General features: G+C 46.8%; 1 protein-coding gene across 2 annotated transcripts in view; it reads right to left on the reverse strand.

Moving 5' to 3' along the window:
• TDRD9 (tudor domain containing 9) overlaps positions 1 to 19040 on the reverse strand; it is a 502525-nt gene that overhangs the window by 32442 nt on the left and 451043 nt on the right. For both annotated transcript variants that reach the window (XM_075330093.1, XM_075330094.1), the window contains 3 exons: positions 8510 to 8662; positions 2403 to 2473; positions 2197 to 2306 (listed from right to left, as the gene is read on the reverse strand). In XM_075330093.1, the coding sequence (XP_075186208.1) occupies positions 2197 to 2306; positions 2403 to 2473; positions 8510 to 8662 (334 nt within the window). The remainder of the gene's footprint in view (positions 1 to 2196; positions 2307 to 2402; positions 2474 to 8509; positions 8663 to 19040) is intronic.

The raw sequence follows: 19040 nt of genomic DNA on the forward strand, positions 1-19040 counted from the left end.
TAATCACGAGGACAACGCTAAAAACTTACTGAAGAAATATTCTGATCAATGAAATCTTGCCGTCAGCTGCCAACATTTCTACGGTGCGTACACTTACCATCACATTACTTTGGGCGAGGTAGGAAAGAAACCGACAGTACTCCATTTAATCGATCGGCAATATAGAAACAAGAATGACTTGTGTTTTATGTCATTGGCAAATCATGTTTTTCTTAAAGTCGTTTTTAATAAATTTTCCATAAAAGCATAAAACTAAAACAGTTATACTTATTTGCAATGTGTCTCCTGTAAATTACCATTGTATTAGATTCATAATGGATTCTCAAGGTTCCCTCCCACTCCTCAGATTTAGAAAGCTTACTCTGAAAACTTTCCCAATCATTAATATTTGTGGCTTTTATTAAGATAAAATCAATATTTTAAGTGATCATAAGTCAATCGTCCTCTAATGAATATTGTGGTATTCCTTGAGTAAGGAATGCATCAATCTTGCTATGGGAGATTTTTTGGAAATTTCTTTTTATAGAAGTTACTGTATTTTTCAGATTACGAGATGCAGTTTTCTACCGAAAAATTTGGGAGGAAAATGTGAGGGGGGGGGGGTGTTTTATAATCCGGTTGTAGCTTACCGGGGAGGGGGGGACAGGGTCAGATGGTGGTGGAAGACTCTGTACCCGCGGATTTTGCCACGGAAAACCTGCAGATTTATCTGGATTTTCTAGATAAATCCGCAGGCTTTCGCAAGTGCAGACACTCCCCATGTTATCCTATGGGACAAGGGGAGTGCTGAGTCCATGCTGCAGTATGTGCAGGTGCGGAATATGCTGCGGATGTCAGTCAGCCGCACATAACTGCATGTCAAGTATTCCTGCGGAAATCCCGGCCTTCCACTATGGAGATAGAGGCCGACACTTCCGCAGGTAAGTCGCACGAATGTCCGCAGGTTTTCCGCAGCTATGTAAAGCTGCGGATTCTGGGGCGTTGCTGCTGGAAACCTGCGGACGTACCTGCGGATATATCCGAGGGTACAGAGTCCCGTGGGCACATAGCCTTAGAGTGATGCTGTTGTGGGTGTCCTGGCGATGTAGGAGCCATCAACAGTGATTAAAGAATATGTCAACAGTGCAGACTTCAAAGAAATGGCGCCCAGGGTCAGCGCGTGCGCAGAATGAACTCTTGGCTCAATGACAAGCCAAGAGCTCATCTACGCACACGCCACCTTCAGCCCATTGATCTTCCAGCAGTGGACTTATGGAAAATTGGTGGCACATGCGCAGAGGAGAGATCTCCGTTCTTCATTAAACAGTGCTCAATCTGCGCACGCGTCGACTCCAGGCACCATTTCTTTGTAGGTAACAAAATGTGGACAGTGCGAGCTTTAATCAAATAGCATGGCTCCTGCCTCTCAGCGCCCTCAAAAATAGCTGAGACGCCCACCGAACCTACTCCACCACCATCCCAGCTCTACCGCCCCCCCTCAGTAAAATACAAACCAGATAATAAGACTGACCCCATTTTCAACAAAAAAAATTTCCCTTTATCTCTCGAAATTTGGGGCGCGTCTTATAAATCTGCTGCATCTTGTAAAACAAAAAATACGGTAATTAACTTTTGAAATCGAGATGGTGTACAAAAATCAATGTCATTGTCTTTCCTGTAAAAGACAGAAGAGGGCGATTTCTTTGTAACCATCTAGAAATAGATCCAAAATATTTTTCCAATCCTTAAGGTGTATATAAGGAATGATATTTTAGGAATTATCCACCGGAATTTCAGAATCGTAGCAGAATTAGCCATTTTCAGAGAATCCAGCCTGATGTGTTAGGTGTCGTCCAGTGATGCCTTTATTAGGATGGATCAATAGTAATGGTTTGTACACCCCAAAACCCCAATCATTTTCTTCCTTTCTTATTGGCAACTCAGTCTCTAATTTTTCCAATCAAATGTTGTAGGTTGGATTTCTAACTTGGATGACCCCGCTCTACAAGTAGGGGGTAACACTGAGAACATAGGGTTTTTTTTATGCTTTTTGGTCCTTTAGAAACCCATCTTCACAATAATTAACGATTCCTCCTGTCAGATCAACATTTACAAGAGTAAAGAGAAAGGCACAGAGATGGCGACAAGTATCTAGTGTTTATGGACAGATCTAGAAACCAGTCACGGTGGAAAAAGCCATAAAACCTTAACACGTACCGGAAGAATTTACAGACAGTGACGCAGCGACAAACAACCTCTGATGAGTGGCTTCTGGGGAATCATTCACAACCACAGAGTTAATGCTTTCTTTTTCAATCCATACCGACCTAAGAAAAAATAAAAAAAAAATACCAATGGAATATAGCTGACTGCATCTGTAATTAGCTAACAATAATGCACAACACTTAACGGGCAGCAATTACCTAAACTTGGACACTCGCATCATACTATGTATGCAGACCTCGTAGGGGTGGAATGGGCCATGAAGAATAACCTGCAACAGAAATCCGGAATATGCGACAATCACTGGGAGACACCTTTAGCAATTTTAATTATCCATATTTATAGCATAGGAGTATAAATTATTGGCTGTGGAGGGATCAGAACACGGAGACCCCAGCAATCCTCATCTGGATGAAGTGGAGGTCGGGCACGTGCACGTTCAGATCCATTCAGTATGGGAATGTCACGAGCGCTGAGTTTCGCTCAGATGAAGCGCCACATACCCTTTAAATTTTGGAGATTATTGGTCAATGTATCAGTATGATTGTCGTTACATGGAAGGAGGTCAATAAGTAAATGAGGTGGCTGTCCAGATACATAACCAAGGTATGTATGAATCCAGGCTGCTAGATTATATTTTAATATATACACTGTGTTCCAAATTATTATGCAAAAAGAGTTTAGGAGTGATAAGGTTAGAATTTTTTTGTCATTTAAACTCATTGCTTGTGATGTGTGTCCGGGCTCTTGATATCACTGAAAGCAATTGCAGATACCTGTGCACATTAGTTTGGAAGGTGTGTCCAAATAAAGGCAAGACTACTGAAGAAGGCTGTTCAACATTATTAAAGGGGTTATCCGGCTTCTTTGACTTTTTTTTTTTATTTCCCTATTGGGCTACATTGGGGCAGGTAAGTAGATAGAGACCACTTACCTGCCCTGCTGTCAGCCCCTCTCCCCCGGCTCAGAGCGGTCATGTGACCGCTCCTGCCGCGATTTTGCTGCTTCCGGTCTTTGCACGTCTACATGGGCAGGGCCATGTTGACATGCAAATGTGGAGCAGCATGTCACCTCCCTGCTGGGCGACTACAGTGCGAGGAGTCACCGCCCCCCTTCCCTGCACCCTCCCACACATTCCCCTGCACCTCCAGTAACCTCCCCCTGCACTGCTGTGGGGTCCGTGATCTGGGGGCGGGGCCTGGCGGCAGCTGCCGTAGTGTCAGCTCCAGCACCGGGCCCCCTGCCCAGGATCGCACATTCAAATGTACCGGCATCACAGATCACCGATGCCGGTACATTTGAATGTGCTGATGAGAAGTCACTGTCCCTCCCGCTGTCTGTGCGCTCTGCAGCACAGCGGTGACGTCACTACTGTGCTGAAGAGAGCACAGACAGCGGACGAACGTGCAGGAGCGGCGGGGACCGAGGACGGGTGAGTATGTACTCCACATGTGTTCCCGATGGGGATGGGGGGGTTGCAGAGCCATGTGTGTGCGTGTGCAGAGCCATGTGTGTGCGTGTACAGTGCAGAGCCATGCGTGTGCAGAGCCATGTGTACAGTGCAGAGCCATGCGTGTGCAGAGCCATGTGTACGGTGCAAAGCCATGTGTGTGCGTGTGCAGAGCCATGTGTGTGCGTGTACAGTGCAGAGCCATGCGTGTGCAGAGCCATGTGTGTACGGTGCAGAGCCATGTGTGTACGGTGCAGAGCCATGTGTGTACGGTGCAGAGCCATGTGTGTACGGTGCAGAGCCATGCGTGTGCAGAGCCATGTGTACGGTGCAGAGCCATGTGTACGGTGCAGAGCCATGTGTACGGTGCAGAGCCATGCGTGTGCAGAGCCATGTGTACGGTGCAGAGCCATGTGTGTACGGTGCAGAGCCATGTGTGTGCGTGTACAGTGCAGAGCCATGCGTGTGCAGAGCCATGTGTACGGTGCAAAGCCATGTGTGTGCGTGTGCAGAGCCATGTGTGTGCGTGTACAGTGCAGAGCCATGCGTACGGTGCAGAGCCATGTGTGTGGGTGTGCAGAGCCATGTGTGTGCGTGTACAGTGCAGAGCCATGCGTGTGCAGAGCCATGTGTGTACGGTGCAGAGCCATGTGTACGGTGCAGAGCCATGTGTACGCTGCAGAGCCATGTGTACGGTGCAGAGCCATGCGTGTGCAGAGCCATGTGTACGGTGCAGAGCCATGTGTACGGTGCAGAGCCATGCGTGTGCAGAGCCATGTGTACGGTGCAGAGCCATGTGTGTGCGTGTGCAGAGACATATGTGTGCGGTGCAGACCCCGATGTGGGGCTGTTATTTGCAATGCTGTAGTGATACCAGGTCAGGTGCTGGGGAAGAATATACTGACAGGGACTGTGTGTGCAGGGGGCGGGCAGAGGGTGCGGCTGGACACTGGGGTGGGGCTGGACACTGAGGCTGGGCGGTGACAGCTCTGACTGAGGTTTTGCACAGGAAGTGGTCATGTTTGCTGGATCTGAATGTAAACAAGAAGCTGCAGAGAATAAAGGTATAATTCAAGAGGAACAAAAGTTAGAAAACAGAAAATAACAATGTAGGTGTGATTTATATGACAATACAGCACAGATAAACTCAAAAATTTTTGTTAAGCTAATGTCGGACAACTCCTTTAAGCAGGCTACATCTTTTGCTAAAATGGGAAAGAAAAAGGATGTGTCGGCTGCTGAGAAGCAACAAATTGTGGAGTATTTAGGTGAAGGCATGACTACAATCAACATTGCCAAGACACTTCATCGTGATCATCGCACAATCAAGAAGTATGTAGCTGATTCACAGCACACGTGTGCGTGCTGATAAGGAGAAATTGAGGACTTTCCAACAGGCAATTGCATCAGGTTAGAAGAGCAGCTGCTAAAATGCCTGGTCATAGCAGCAGACAGGTTTTTGAAGCTGCTGGTGCCTCCAACGTCCCCCGAACAACAAGATGCAGGGTCCTTCAGAGGTTTGCAGGTGTGCGTAAGCCATCCTGTCCACCACCTCTATCCACTGCACACAAGCAGAAACGGCTACAGTGGGCCAAACGATACACGAAGACTGACTTCCAAACTGTTCTGTTCACTGATGAGTGCCGTGCAACGCTCGATGGTCCAGATGGATGGAGTGGAGGATGGCTGGTTGATGGACACCCCATGAAAACACGGCTAAGGCGCCAACAAGGAGGAGGTGGAGTAATGTTTTGGGCTGGGATCATGGGGAGAGAGATTGTCGGCCCCTTTAGGATCCCTGAAGGGGTAAAGATGAACTCCATAATTATGTGGAGTTGCTAAAACAGCACTTCCTGCCATGGTCCAGGAGGAAGAACCGTGCATTCTGCAGCAAGATCATTTTCATGCATGATAATGCCCCGTCTCATGCTGCAAATAACACATCTGCATCTCTGGCTGCTATGGGCATAAAAAAGAGGACAAACGTATAGTGTGGCCACCATCTTCCCCTGACCTCAACCCCATTGAGAACCACTGGAGCATCATCAAAAGGAGTGTTTATGATGGCGGGAGGCAGTTTACATCTAAGCAACAGCTCTGGGAGGGTATTCTGTCCACATGCAAAACAATTGAAGCACAAACCATCCAAAAACTGACAAATTCAATGGACGAGAGAGTTCAGAAGCTTCTTTCAAACAAGGGGTCCTATGTGCAAATGTAACATCACCTAGAATTAAGTTTTGACTTCAAAACTGTTTGATTTCATTTTGTAATAAGCGGATAATGTTTATAATTTCACAACTGAACATTTTGTTTTTCAAAATAAAAATAAAAAAAAGGTTGAAAACTCTGCTGTGCATAATAATTTGGAACATGCATTTTGAGTGTTTATTATTTTTAAAAATATACTGTTTTCATAGGCAGTTTGATCAAAAAAATTTCAATTATACTCGAATAGTACATGACTGGAAAATAACTGACTGCAATTCATAAAGTTGATTTAGGAAAATATGAAAAATTATTTTTTTGCATAATAATTTGGAACACAGTGTATATATACACACACACACGATTATAAGACGCACTTTTGTTCCCTTAAATTTTGGGGGAAAGTAGGGGGTGCGCCTTACAATCCAAACGCGTGCGTATATATTATTATATTATATTATATTATTATATTATATTATTATATTATATTAATATATTATATCAATATATTAATATATATATTTATATATATATTTATATATATATATATATATATATATATATATATATATATATATATATATATATATATATATATATATATATAATATTATATATACACATATACATACATACATACATACATGGGGAGGTGAGGCAGCTCTGGAGCGATGCTGGGCACTTGTGAAAGCTGCAGGAGGGAGCCTTTAATCTCCTGCTCCCGCTCATATAATATGCACTGCCGCTGTCCATCACCGTGGTGCTGAAACCGCACCGCAGTGATGGGCTGGGGCAGTGGTGCATATTATATCTGCCTGCGCCCTCCTTTGATCGCACATGATCCCCCCCTGTGTTAGATATGGCCCCCATACTGCTGCCCTTAGTAAAATAAAAAAAAGTTTTACTTACCTCTAGCGCTGATCTCCCGATGTCTCTGCTGCTGCTGTCTGTGATCAGGCACACAGAGATGATATCACTCTGCTGTGCCGATCACATGACTGGCACTGAGAACCAGGAAGTGGAGGAGGAGCAGCAGCACGGAGGGATACACGAGGAGGGACAGCGCTGAGAAGGTAAGGAAAGAGTGTTTTATTTTACTATGGGCAGCAGCATGGGGGCCATATCTAACACAGGGGAGGTGTGCCATCTATAGTGGCCATGGGCAGCCCACATGGGGGCCATATCTAACACAGGGGAGGTGTGCCATCTATAGGGGCCATGGGCAGCCGACATGGGGGCCATATCTAACACAGGGGAGGTGTGCCATCTATAGGGGCCATGGGCAGCCCACATGGGGGCCATATCTAACACAGGGGAGGTGTGCCATCTATAGGGGCCATGGGCAGCACACATGGGTGCCATATCTAACACAGGGGAGGTGTGCCATCTATAGTGGCCATGGGCAGCCCACATGGGGGCCATATGTAACACAGGGGAGGTGTGCTATCTATAGTGGCCATGGGCAGCCCACATGGGGGCCATATCTAACACAGGGGAGGTGTGCCATCTATAGGGGCCATGGGCAGCACAGGGGGGACGTGTGCAATCCAAAGGGGGCCATGGGCAGCACAGGGGAACATGTGCCATAAATAGGGGACATGTGCCAGCAATAGGGAATGTGTGTCATCAATGGGGGACATGTGGCATCACTGGGGGACATGTGGCATCACTGGGGGACATGTGGCATCACTGGGGGACGTGTGGCATCACTGGGGGACGTGTCCCAGCACAAGGGGGCTATATTCAATATAAGGGGGCCATATCCAGATTAAGGGGGGCTAATTTTAGGATGGGGGGCTATGAGGGACATATACCCTATATGATTTGTTATGTTAGTGGTGGTGAAGCGGGGGTCACAGGAGGCAGAGGTTGTGCTGGCAGGTGCGGCGGGTCAGTGGCGGCGGGGTCCGTGGTGGCAGGTGCGGCGGGGCTCCGTGGTGGCAGGAGCTGCGGGGGTCTGTGGTGGCAGGAGCCGCGGCGGCGGGTGAGTCGTGCAACAGGCCAGTGTGGAGAGTGTCCCAGTGCCCGCGGTTCAGATGATGGCGCCTGGAGCGGCGCATGCGCAGATTGAGCTCTCATCCAAGAGCTCCATCTGCGTACGTGCCCGCTCCTGGCGCCATCATTTGAAACTGGGACCGCGGACAAACTGGGTAACCTGCTCCACAGCCACCTGCACGCACAGAGTGGCAGCCAGCAGGCAGCCCGCACACCCTGCGTGCAAGCGGCCAGGTACCTGTGGCTGCATGCGGGCGGCAGTCGGGTGCCTGTGCCTGCTTGCGGGCGGCAGCCAGGTGCCTGTCTGTGCAGACTGCCTCCCGCATGCAGCCACAGGTACCCGGCTGCCACCCACACGCAAGCACAGGTATCCGGCCGCTTGCACGCAGCCCTCAGGCACCCGGCCGCACAGACAGGACCCCCAAGTAAAGCTATATTTGGATTTTAAGACGCACCCCTCATTTTCCTCCCAAATTTTTAGGAGGAAAAGTGCATGTTATAATCCAAAAAATACGGTATAATACATACATACATACATACATACATACATATATATATAATCTGGAAAGCTCCACCACATGATGCAGAGAAACACCACCACTGATATATCCATGTTGCAATGAGGTGCAGAATATACCTTATGACGTTTCTTACCTTGCGGTTTGGATTTCCAAATTGATTATTCTGGTAACTTTCCAGCAGGCTGTCAATCAACACTTTGTCTTCTTTTCTGTTGAAGCCATCTGTACGTATGCTCTCACCTTTGCCAATACATGAGAACAGCTCACCCAGCAATCCATTGCTTTGCTGCAGCAGAAAAAAAATTTGTGAAAATCGAAATTGGAACAAACTCCTCCGTCCACAACAATATAGCACATAATATTTTTTATTTCTATAGCGCTAACATATTCCACAGCGCTGTACAACTCAGAAGGGACATGTACAGATAATATGAGAATACAAAATATCAAAATTCAGCTACCAAGAGGAGTGAGGGCCCTGCTCGTAAGCTTACAGTCTATGAGGAAATAGGGGAGGCACAAAAAGTGAATGGGGGGGTAGAAAAGCTTGTTATATATGGTCCAGCCATCAATATAATAGGGGATTCAAAACCAGCTACGTGGACCGGTCACCAGCCAGCATTAATACATACAGAGTGTAAAAAAAATACATGAAGAGGAAGCAACCAGAAGGACAAGGGGACAAAAATTGGAGGTACATTTTATGAAGGGCAAAATGGGACTAGATTAGATCAGGGCAGTGAGGTGATAGGCTAGTCGAAAGAAATGCATTTCTAGGGCCCGATTAAAAGGTGTGTATTTTGGGAATTAATAGAATTGTTCTTGGTAGTGTGTTCCAGAGCACTGGCGCAGCTCGTGAGAAATCTTGAAGATGGGAGTGGGAGGTTTGGATTATTGAGGATGTCAGTCTTAGGTCATTAGCAGAACGGAGGGCACGGGTGGGGTGATAGACAGATGAGGGAGGAGATGTAGGGCGGTGCAGAACCGTGGAGAGGACGGGTGGGGTGATAAAGATGAGGGAGCAGATGTAGGGTGGTGCGGAACTGTGAAGAGCTTTGTGGGTGATAAGTTTATATTGGACTCTGTAGCAGATAGGCAACCAGTGCAATGACTGGCACAGAGCAGAGGCATCGGTGAAGCGGTTGGAGAGGAAAATGATCCTGGCTGCGGCATTCAGAATGGATTGGAGAGGGGAGAGTTTAGTAACAGGGAGAACAATTAGTAAAGAATTACAGTAATCCAGGCGAGAATGAATGGGAGCGACAGTAAGTTTTTGCAGAGTCAACGGTAAGAAAAGGACAAATTCTAGAGATATTTTTTGAGGTTGAATTGGCATAAGCAAGCAAGTGATCGGATGTAGGGAGTGAAGGAGAGATCGGAGTCAACTATAACCCCAAGACAGTGGACGTGCTGCTGGGGCGTAATGGTAGAACCACACACCGGAATGGTAATATTGGGTTTCGGGAGGTTAGGAGAGGGAGGAAACAGGAGAAGTTCAGTTTTTGACAGGTTCAGTTTTAGATAGAGGGAGGACATGATGTTGGAGACAGCAGACAGACAAAATCGGTAGAATTTTGTAACAATGCAGGGGTGATGTCAGGAGACTGTACAGTTGGGTGTCATCAGCATAGAGATGGTACCGGAAACCAAATCTGTTGATGGTTTGTCCAATAGGGGCTGTGTATAGAGAGAAAAGGAGGGGGCCTAGGACTGAACCCTGAGGAACCCCGACCGTAAGGGGAAGAGGAGAGCAAGAGGAGCCGGCAAAAGATAGTGAAGGAGCGGTCAGAGATATAGAGGAGAACTAAGGCTATGTGCCCACGGGAGAACGTAACGATGTATCCGCAGGTACGGCCGCAGGCTTCCCGCCGGCATCCGCAGCTATTATTAGCTGCGGGATTCCAGCGATATAGCTGCGGTAAACCTGCAGACTCATGCGAATTACCTGCGGACATCCCGGCCTCTATCTCCATAGCCGAGGGTCAGGATTTCCGCAGGTAATTCCGCATGAATAATTGACATGCAGTTACGTGCAGCTGCGGGACTCCACAGCCGCACTTTCCGCAGCGTGGACACAGACACTCCCCATGTCCCATAGGATAACATGAGGAGTGTCTGTACATGCTAAAACCTGCGGATTTATCTGCAAAATCCAGAACAGTCTGCAGGTTTTCCGCGGCAAAATCCACAGAAACAAGGTCCCGTGGGCACATGCCTTAAGAGAGAACGCTGTCCTTGAGCCAGATAGAGCAGAGCATAGTGAGGAGGAGCTGGTGATCCACAGTATCAAATGCAGCAGAGAGATCCAGGAGAATCAGCAGGGTTCAGTGACCAATAAATTTAGCTGTTAGTAGATCATTAGAGACTTTAGTAACAGCAGTTTCAGTAGAGTGTAAGGAGCGGAAACCGGATTGTAGAGGGTCGAGGAGAGAGTTATCGGACAGTCTGTTTAAGCCATGTTCACACGTCTGTGGCAAAAGCTGCATTACAGATAAATCTTGAAGACGTTACCCCAAGATTTAATATTAATACTCTGTTAGATAAAACATAGGAAATGATTGGTGTCCGTATTTATTGCAGTTTCATACTGGTCATGGCACCACCTAGTGTCTTATTTTTTTCTTGGTATATGTCCTACTGATGTGTCCAGTGCTGGTAAGATGAGGCTGCTCACACTGCTGTCCATCTGATATAAATATGGAGATAACAGGAGTGCTGAAGTAAGAAGAGGCTGCTCATACTGCTGTCCACTGACTATCTGATCTAATACTGGAGGCACCAGGGGTGCTGAGGTAAGAAGAAGCTGTTCACATTGCTGTCCACCAAGCTTATCTGATCTAATACTGGGAGTGCTGAGGTAAGAAGAGGCTGCTCTCACTGCTGTCCACCCTTATTATCTGATCTAATACTGGAGATATCAGTGCTAAGGTAAGAGGAGGCTGCTAATATTGCTGTCCAACCCATCTACTGGATCTATTAGCACTTTTGTCAATCTAGGTAATAATGGATATCATTGTAGTCTATAAGCACTACCTGAAAACATGGTCACCGGATATGAAGAGATATATGCCAAGATATAGTTAAAAATTCATTTTATTTAAATAGTTCAAATAAATTTAAAATAGATATGAGTCTAGATAGATGTCTGAGTGATAGAGACACGTTTAAGACTATTTTGGTGGCATCTCCATCAGTGGAGACAGGTGAATCTACGAAAATTGGTGCTTATAGTGATCCCAGAGAAAGTATTGATCGCAGAGAGCGCCAACTCATTTTTTTGTTTATATTGTGATAATTGGGGTCACGTCATACTTCAATAGTTTAGGTACATTAATGAATTCCAAGGAAAAAGAAAAAAAAAATCCTTAAGTATGCAGATGCTGATTTCCAAGAGTGAGATTCTCTGTTACAAATATCAGGTTGGTTGTTTTGGGGTTTTTCCCCCCACACGTGTCTTTGGACACTAAAAAAAGGGTTTAGTTTTACTCCTGCATTTGTATTTTGGTTCTGCTCTGAATCTTACTGATCATGACTGATATAATGTGTCTTCCCTTGTTTATCCCATTCAAATTTCAGCAATTGATAACGGTTTCCAAAAGCGACTGGATCTGAATTTATTTAATTTTGTGTTTCCTTCTTTACCTGCAAAATTGGTGTTGGGTTTGCCTTGGCTAGTTAAGCACATATCTGGTTTCAATTGGGAGACTGAGGAAGGTAAACTTTGGGTGGCTATTGTTTTTCTACTTGTTTATACAGACTCTTGACTTCTGTAGAGTCTCACAGATTTCACTCAGAATTTTAATTACCTTTTTTTCCTCAGTCAGAATGTAAAGTTCTCCGACAGCAATGGGGGCATTATGATTGTGCTATCGAATGCACCCATGTTTGGACTTTAGATATATTAATAAAAATAACTGTCCACGTTCCTTATCCCAGACCTGTTTAAATCAGTTAGCAGGAGCCAAATGGTTTTATAAACTAAACTTCACTTTAGGGGAACAAATAACCTTATACATGTTCAACAAAACCGCTTTTAATACGCTGGAGGTTTGTTTTGAAAATCGCGTGATGCTGTTTGATTTGACCAACGCTAAGTCAGTTTTTTTTTTTTAAGAATTACATTTTTACTCTCTCGTGATCTATCTTAATGACATTTTTTTTTTTATCATAAAGGTTTTTATTGAGTTTTCAGAAAAATACAAACTTCTCATACAACAACATCAAGAACAGGAGCATTGAGTAGCAAGAGGTGGAATAGCCTCGAGCCATTATCAGAATATCAATCTGGGACATTAAATACCCCTTACAACAACAACCTGAACATAGGAGCAGGGAGGGAGGGGGGAAAGAGAGGGGGTGGGGGAAGCAGCTCTGCAAGACATTCTTAGGCATAATCAATTTATTTATGGTGTAGGTGTCGGTATCTGGGGGAGGGCCGTTGCATAAAGGGAAGTGGCCCACGGGTGCCATTGTTTAAGTCTCGCCGTTCTCTTCTCTAGGTTGGGGGCCAAGTTGGTTTCGTATAGCCAGTGTAGGTTGATCCTCTCAATTAGATCTCTTTTTGTAGGGGGGCTCACCGACCTCCACTTGTATGCCACACAGTACCTGCCAGCTATGAGAATGTGAGAAATGATGTTTTTTAAAAGATCCGGGATCCCATCTAAGCCAATGTGTAGCACCGCTAAGGTTGGGTTTGGAGAAAGGCGGAGACTAGTAACCTCATGGATTAGATTGAACACCTCCTGCCAGAAGTTAGATAACTTAGGGCAAAACCACCACATATGACATAAGGTGCCCCTGTGGTTGCAGCCCCTCCAGCACAGTGGTGACACATGTGGGGAAAAAGAAGCCAGTTTAGTAGGAGAGTTGTACCACCTCAGATGAACCTTTTTTAATTGCTCTATATGATTGAGACAAGAAGAGAACTTGTGGATCCATTTTGAGGCCGCGAACCATTCTTGCGGCGGAAGCGGAGAAGCTAGATCTTTTTCCCATTTGAGCATATACGGCAATTGTTTGTCCGGTTGTGGGGAGTTTAGCATATTATGGATATATGAAAGGCCTTTGATTTTGCTATTTTGAAAGAATTTTTTAATTGAGGCGTGGTCAGCTGTCGTGGGAGCCGGGAGATGAGGAGCGGACTGAAGAAAGTGACGTATTTGAAAAAACTGGAATAGACTGTGTCGGGGAAGGTTAAATTTATCACACATTTCTGAGTACGGGAGTAGGACGCCTTCTCTATAGAGATCTGCTAGGGTGATTGGACCTCCACGTGTCCAGGCGGCAAGATTCAAGTTCGGAATGAAGGCTTCTAGCGATCTAAGGGGAATGCTGGGACCTAAAGCATGTGACACTGGCTTGCTCCACAAGGACCAAGCTTTCTTTAGAGCTGCTGTGGTGGGTAGAAGATCGCCGGGGGGCGAAGGGGTTAGGAGCAGGGAGTCTATGAATTGTTTAGGGGAGTGGACCTGTGCCCAGGTGTACTCAATCTGTAACCATCTTAAGTCTGAATCATTCCTCCACCAATCTCGAGCCGGTTCCAGGATAGCGGCTCTGTGGTATGTTAGAATATTAGGAATACCCATTCCTCCACCACTTAACGGGGCATGCATGCATCTCAGGGCTATTCTAGGTTTTTTCCCAGCCCATATAAATTTACTCATTAGCGAATGAATTTTGGTGAGATACCGTTGCGGAATTGTTAGGGGCAGGCACCGAAGTAAGTAGATAATTTTTGGGAGGCAGATCATTTTAAAGGTCTGCATTCTCGCCACCCAAGAGAGCGGGAGAAGAGAAAGGCGAGTAAGTTCTCTATCCAGTGAGGTGTGCAGGGTCAGCAGATTTTTCCGGATCACGGAGTGTAGCGGGGCCAGTATAATACCCAGGTAGGGGATACCCTCGTCTTCCCATTTGAAAGGGTAAAGATGAGAAAGAGTGGCTCTAGTTGAGGCGGGCAGGAAGAGCGGAAAAATTAAGGACTTGGTAATATTAAGCTTGTAATACGAGACTTGAGCGAAGGAGGACAGGATCTCCATTACGTGTTTTAGGGACACCTCTACATTAGTGCAGGATAAAATCACATCATCCGCATATAGACTGATCACATGGTTTGTACTCCCCACTCGAATCCCCGAGATCCAAGGGCATTCACGGATAGTCTGCGCCAGAGGCTCTATAGCAAGGGCATAGATGATAGGGGAGAGCGGACACCCCTGGCGTGTCCCATTGGATAATTCAAAACTCCGAGATATAAATCCGGATGCCAGAACTTTGGCGTTAGGGTTAGAGTATAGTGCCATTATGGCGGTAAGTATGGGGCCTTCAAATCCAAACTTGGCCAGTACAGATTTCAGATATCCCCAGTGCACCCTGTCAAACGCCTTCTCTGCGTCCAAGGACAGGAATACACTGGGGATTTTCCTCCCCTCAGCCACCGCAATCAGGTCCAGCATACGTCTCGTCCCATCTTTCGCCTGCCTCCCCGCCACAAACCCCACTTGATCCGGGGAAATCAGTGATGGAAGGACTTTATGTATTCTAGCTGAGATTATTTTGGCGTATAATTTTAAGTCGCAGTTTAGGAGGGATATTGGCCTGAAGTTTCCTGGTGATGTAGGGGGTTTTCCTGGCTTTGGCAGGGTAGTTATAATGGCCTCTAGATTATTTGGTGAAATATCTGCTGTGGTTCGCCAAGAGGAGAAAAGTCTCAGGAGGAAAGGAGACAAGGTTTCAGTGAATTGCCTATAATAGGAGTTAGTGAGGCCGTCTGGGCCTGGAGCTGAATTTCTTTTGGCTGTGATCACCGCCTGGCGAACCTCTTCCAGGGAGAAAGGGGAATTTAGTTGCTCTAGATGTACTGTAGATAACCGAGGAAGATTAATATTGTTTAAGAAGGAATTAATTGCCGATTGGGTAGGCTTTGGGGCAGTGGGGTCATTTTTAAGGTTGTAGAGAGACTGATAAAAATCAGCGAATGCATTGGCTATTTCCGTTGGGTTGCGTATTGTGGCATTAGAACCCGTCACGAGGTATTCAATTTTGTTTTGCATTTCTCGTTTTTTAACCCTCCTGGCTAGTAAGGCACCCGCCCTGTCACCCATCATATAGTACCGCTGTTTGAGGGATCTTAAATTTTTCTCATAGTCTACCATCAGCAATTGGCGGAGCTGTGTTCTTAGTTTCCTGAGTTCGTCAGATGTTGACATGTTTGGGGCAGATTTATTGTGGGCTTCTAAAAGCGCTATGTGGGACAGTAGAGCTTTGGAAGTTGCCTGACGCCTCCTTTTCTCCCTAGTGGCAATTTTGATGAATGACCCCCTAATAAAGGCCTTGTGTGCAGACCATAGCGTTTCCTCTGTCACCTCCTTGTTGTCATTAAATTTAAAAAACTCTGCGAGGTCGGCCTGCAACTCCTCAGAGAGTTGTCTACAGGCCAGGAGGGAGTCATTCATGCGCCACCGGGTAAAAACGGGCGTGCGGCTTTGCTCCTGGACTGTCAGGTATATGGGGGCATGGTCCGACCAAGCTATAAGTCCAATTTTTGAATCTGAGCAATCCAAAATAAGTGAGCTTTCAACCAGAAAGTAGTCCAATCTGCTGTATGAGGTGAACCGAGGTGAGAAGAATGTGTAGTCCCTCTCATTTGCATGTTGGTATCTCCATATATCATGGAGATGCCTTTCTGAAATTATTGTGCTCATTTCCTTCCTCTTTACAGCAGTATTGGAGCAATCCAGAGTGCTGGACATTAACATGTTAAAATCCCCGCAGATTATTTGCTTACCCTCTGTAACGGATGAAAGCTTGGAAAGAAACCTCCGCAGAAAGCTGATCTGACCAGAGTTGGGGGCGTAAAGGGTTGCAATAGTATACTTAGATCCATTTATGGAGCAATTAATAATGGCGTATCTACCTTCAGGGTCTAAATGTTGGGAATGTAGTGTGAACGCAACAGTATTTTTTACACAAATGAATACTCCAGCCTTTTTTTTTTTCCCACAAGCCAGCAGTATGAAAGGAAATTTAGCATTATTTAACCTGTGCGAGTCCCCCTGGAGGAGATGAGACTCTTGACCACAAATCACGTCACATTTGGATTTAACCACTTCCCGCCAAAACATGGATCTCTTGGCCGGCGAGTTCAGACCCCTAACATTTATAGACATACAGTTCAATACCATTGTACATGAAAAGAAGGGAATTTTGTTTACTTACCGTAAATTCCTTTTCTTCTAGCTCCAATTGGGAGACCCAGACAATTGGGTGTATAGCTACTGCCTCCGGAGGCCGCAAAAAGTACTACACTTAAAAGTGTAAGGCCCCTTCCCTTCTGGCTATACACCCCCCCGTGGGAGCACGGGTCCCTCAGTTTTAGTGCAAAAGCAAGAAGGAGGAAAGCCAATAACTGTTTCAAAAACAAATTCAATCCGATAAACAATATCGGAGAACGTAACTTATCAACATGAACAACATGTGCACCCGAAAAACAAATACCCTAAGAAAAAACAGGGCGGGTGCTGGGTCTCCCAATTGGAGCTAGAAGAAAAGGAATTTACGGTAAGTAAACAAAATTCCCTTCTTCTTTTTCGCTCCTAATTAAGAGACCCAGACAATTGGGACGTCCAAAAGCAGTCCCTGGGTGGGTAAAAGAATACCTCGTGATCGGGCTGTCAGGCAGCCCTTTCTTACAGGTGGGCCACCGCCGCCTGCAGGACTTGTCTACCTAGGCTGGCATCCGCCGAAGCGTAGGTATGCACCTGATAATGCTTGGTAAAAGTGTGCAGACTCGACCAGGTAGCCGCCTGGCACACCTGCTGAGCCGTAGCCTGATGCCGTAATGCCCAGGACGCACCCACGGCTCTGGTAGAATGGGCCTTCAGTCCAGAAGGAGTCGGAAGCCCAGCAGAACGGTAGGCGTGAAGAATTGGTTCCTTGATCCACCGCGCAAGGGTGGATTTGGAAGCTTGCGACCCTTTATGCTGACCAGCGACCAGGATAAAGAGTGCATCCGAACGGCGCAGAGGCGCCGTGCGGGAAATGTAGATCCTGAGTGCTCTCACCAGGTCCAACAGATGCAAACCCTTTTCAAATTGGTGAACTGGATGCGGACACAAAGATGGTAAAGTGATATCCTGATTGAGATGAAAGGAAGATACCACCTTGGGAAGAAACTCTGGAATTGGACGCAGTACTACCTTGTCTTGGTGAAACACCAGGAAGGGAGATTTGCAAGATAACGCCGCCAGCTCTGACACTCTCCGAAGAGACGTGACCGCCACCAGAAAAGCCACTTTCTGTGAAAGCCGAGAAAAGGAAATCTCCTTCATAGGCTCGAAAGGTGGCTTCTGGAGAGCAATTAGAACCTTGTTCAGATCCCAGGGTTCCAATGGCCGCTTGTAAGGGGGAACGATATGACAAACCCCTTGCAGGAACGTGCGTACCTTAGGAAGTCGCGCCAGGCGCTTCTGAAAGAATACGGATAGCGCAGAGACTTGTCCTTTAAGGGAGCTAAGCGACAAACCTTTTTCCAACCCAGACTGCAGGAAGGATAGAAAAATAGGCAATGCAAATGGCCAGGGAGAAACTCCCTGAGCGGAGCACCAAGATAAGAATATCTTCCACGTTCTGTGGTAGATCTTGGCGGAGGATGGTTTCCTAGCCTGTCTCATGGTGGCAACAACATCATGAGATAAACCTGAGGTCCCTAGGATCTAGGACTCAATGGCCACACAGTCAGGTTCAGGGCCGCAGAATTCAGATGGAAAAACGGCCCTTGAGACAGCAAGTCTGGACGGCCTGGTAGCGCCCACGGTTGTCCTACCGTAAGATGCCACAGATCCGGGTACCACGACCTCCTTGGCCAGTCTGGAGCGACGAGAATGGCGCAACGGCAGTCGGACCTGATTTTGCGGAGCACTCTGGGCAACAATGCCAGAGGTGGAAACACATAAGGTAGTCGGAACTGCGACCAATCCTGAACTAAGCTCGGTGATCGTGAGACCGTGCCATGAAAACCGGGACCTTGTTGTTGTGCCGTGACGCCATCAGGTCGACGTCCGGCATCCCCCAGCGGCGACAGATCTCCTGAAACACGTCCGGGTGAAGGGACCATTCCCCTGCGTCCATGCCCTGGCGACTGAGAAAGTCTGCTTCCCAGTTTTCCACGCCTGGGATGTGAACTGCGGATATGGTGGATGCTGTGTTTTCCACCCACGTCAGAATCCGCCGGACTTCTTGAAAGGCTTGCCGACTGCGTGTTCCCCCTTGGTGGTTGATGTACGCCACCGCTGTGGAATTGTCCGACTGAATCCGGATCTGCTTGCCCTCCAGCCACTGTTGGAAGGCTCGCAGAGCAAGATAGACTGCTCTGATTTCCAGAACATTGATCTGAAGGGTGGACTCTCTCTGAGTCCACGTACCCTAAGCCCTGTGGTGAAGAAACACTGCTCCCCAGCCTGATAGGCTCGCATCTGTCGTGACCACCACCCAGGATGGGGGTAGGAACGACTTTCCTTTTGACAATGAGGTGGGAAGAAGCCACCATCGGAGAGAGTCCTTGGCTGCCTGAGAGAGGGAGACATCCCTGTCGAGGGACGTCGACTTCCCGTCCCATTGGCGGAGAATGTCCCATTGTAGAGGGCGCAGATGAAACTGCGCGAAAGGGA

This window comes from Anomaloglossus baeobatrachus, chromosome 12 (genome assembly GCF_048569485.1).
Source record: "Anomaloglossus baeobatrachus isolate aAnoBae1 chromosome 12, aAnoBae1.hap1, whole genome shotgun sequence".
In the NCBI taxonomy this organism is placed as follows: Eukaryota; Metazoa; Chordata; class Amphibia; order Anura; family Aromobatidae; genus Anomaloglossus; species Anomaloglossus baeobatrachus.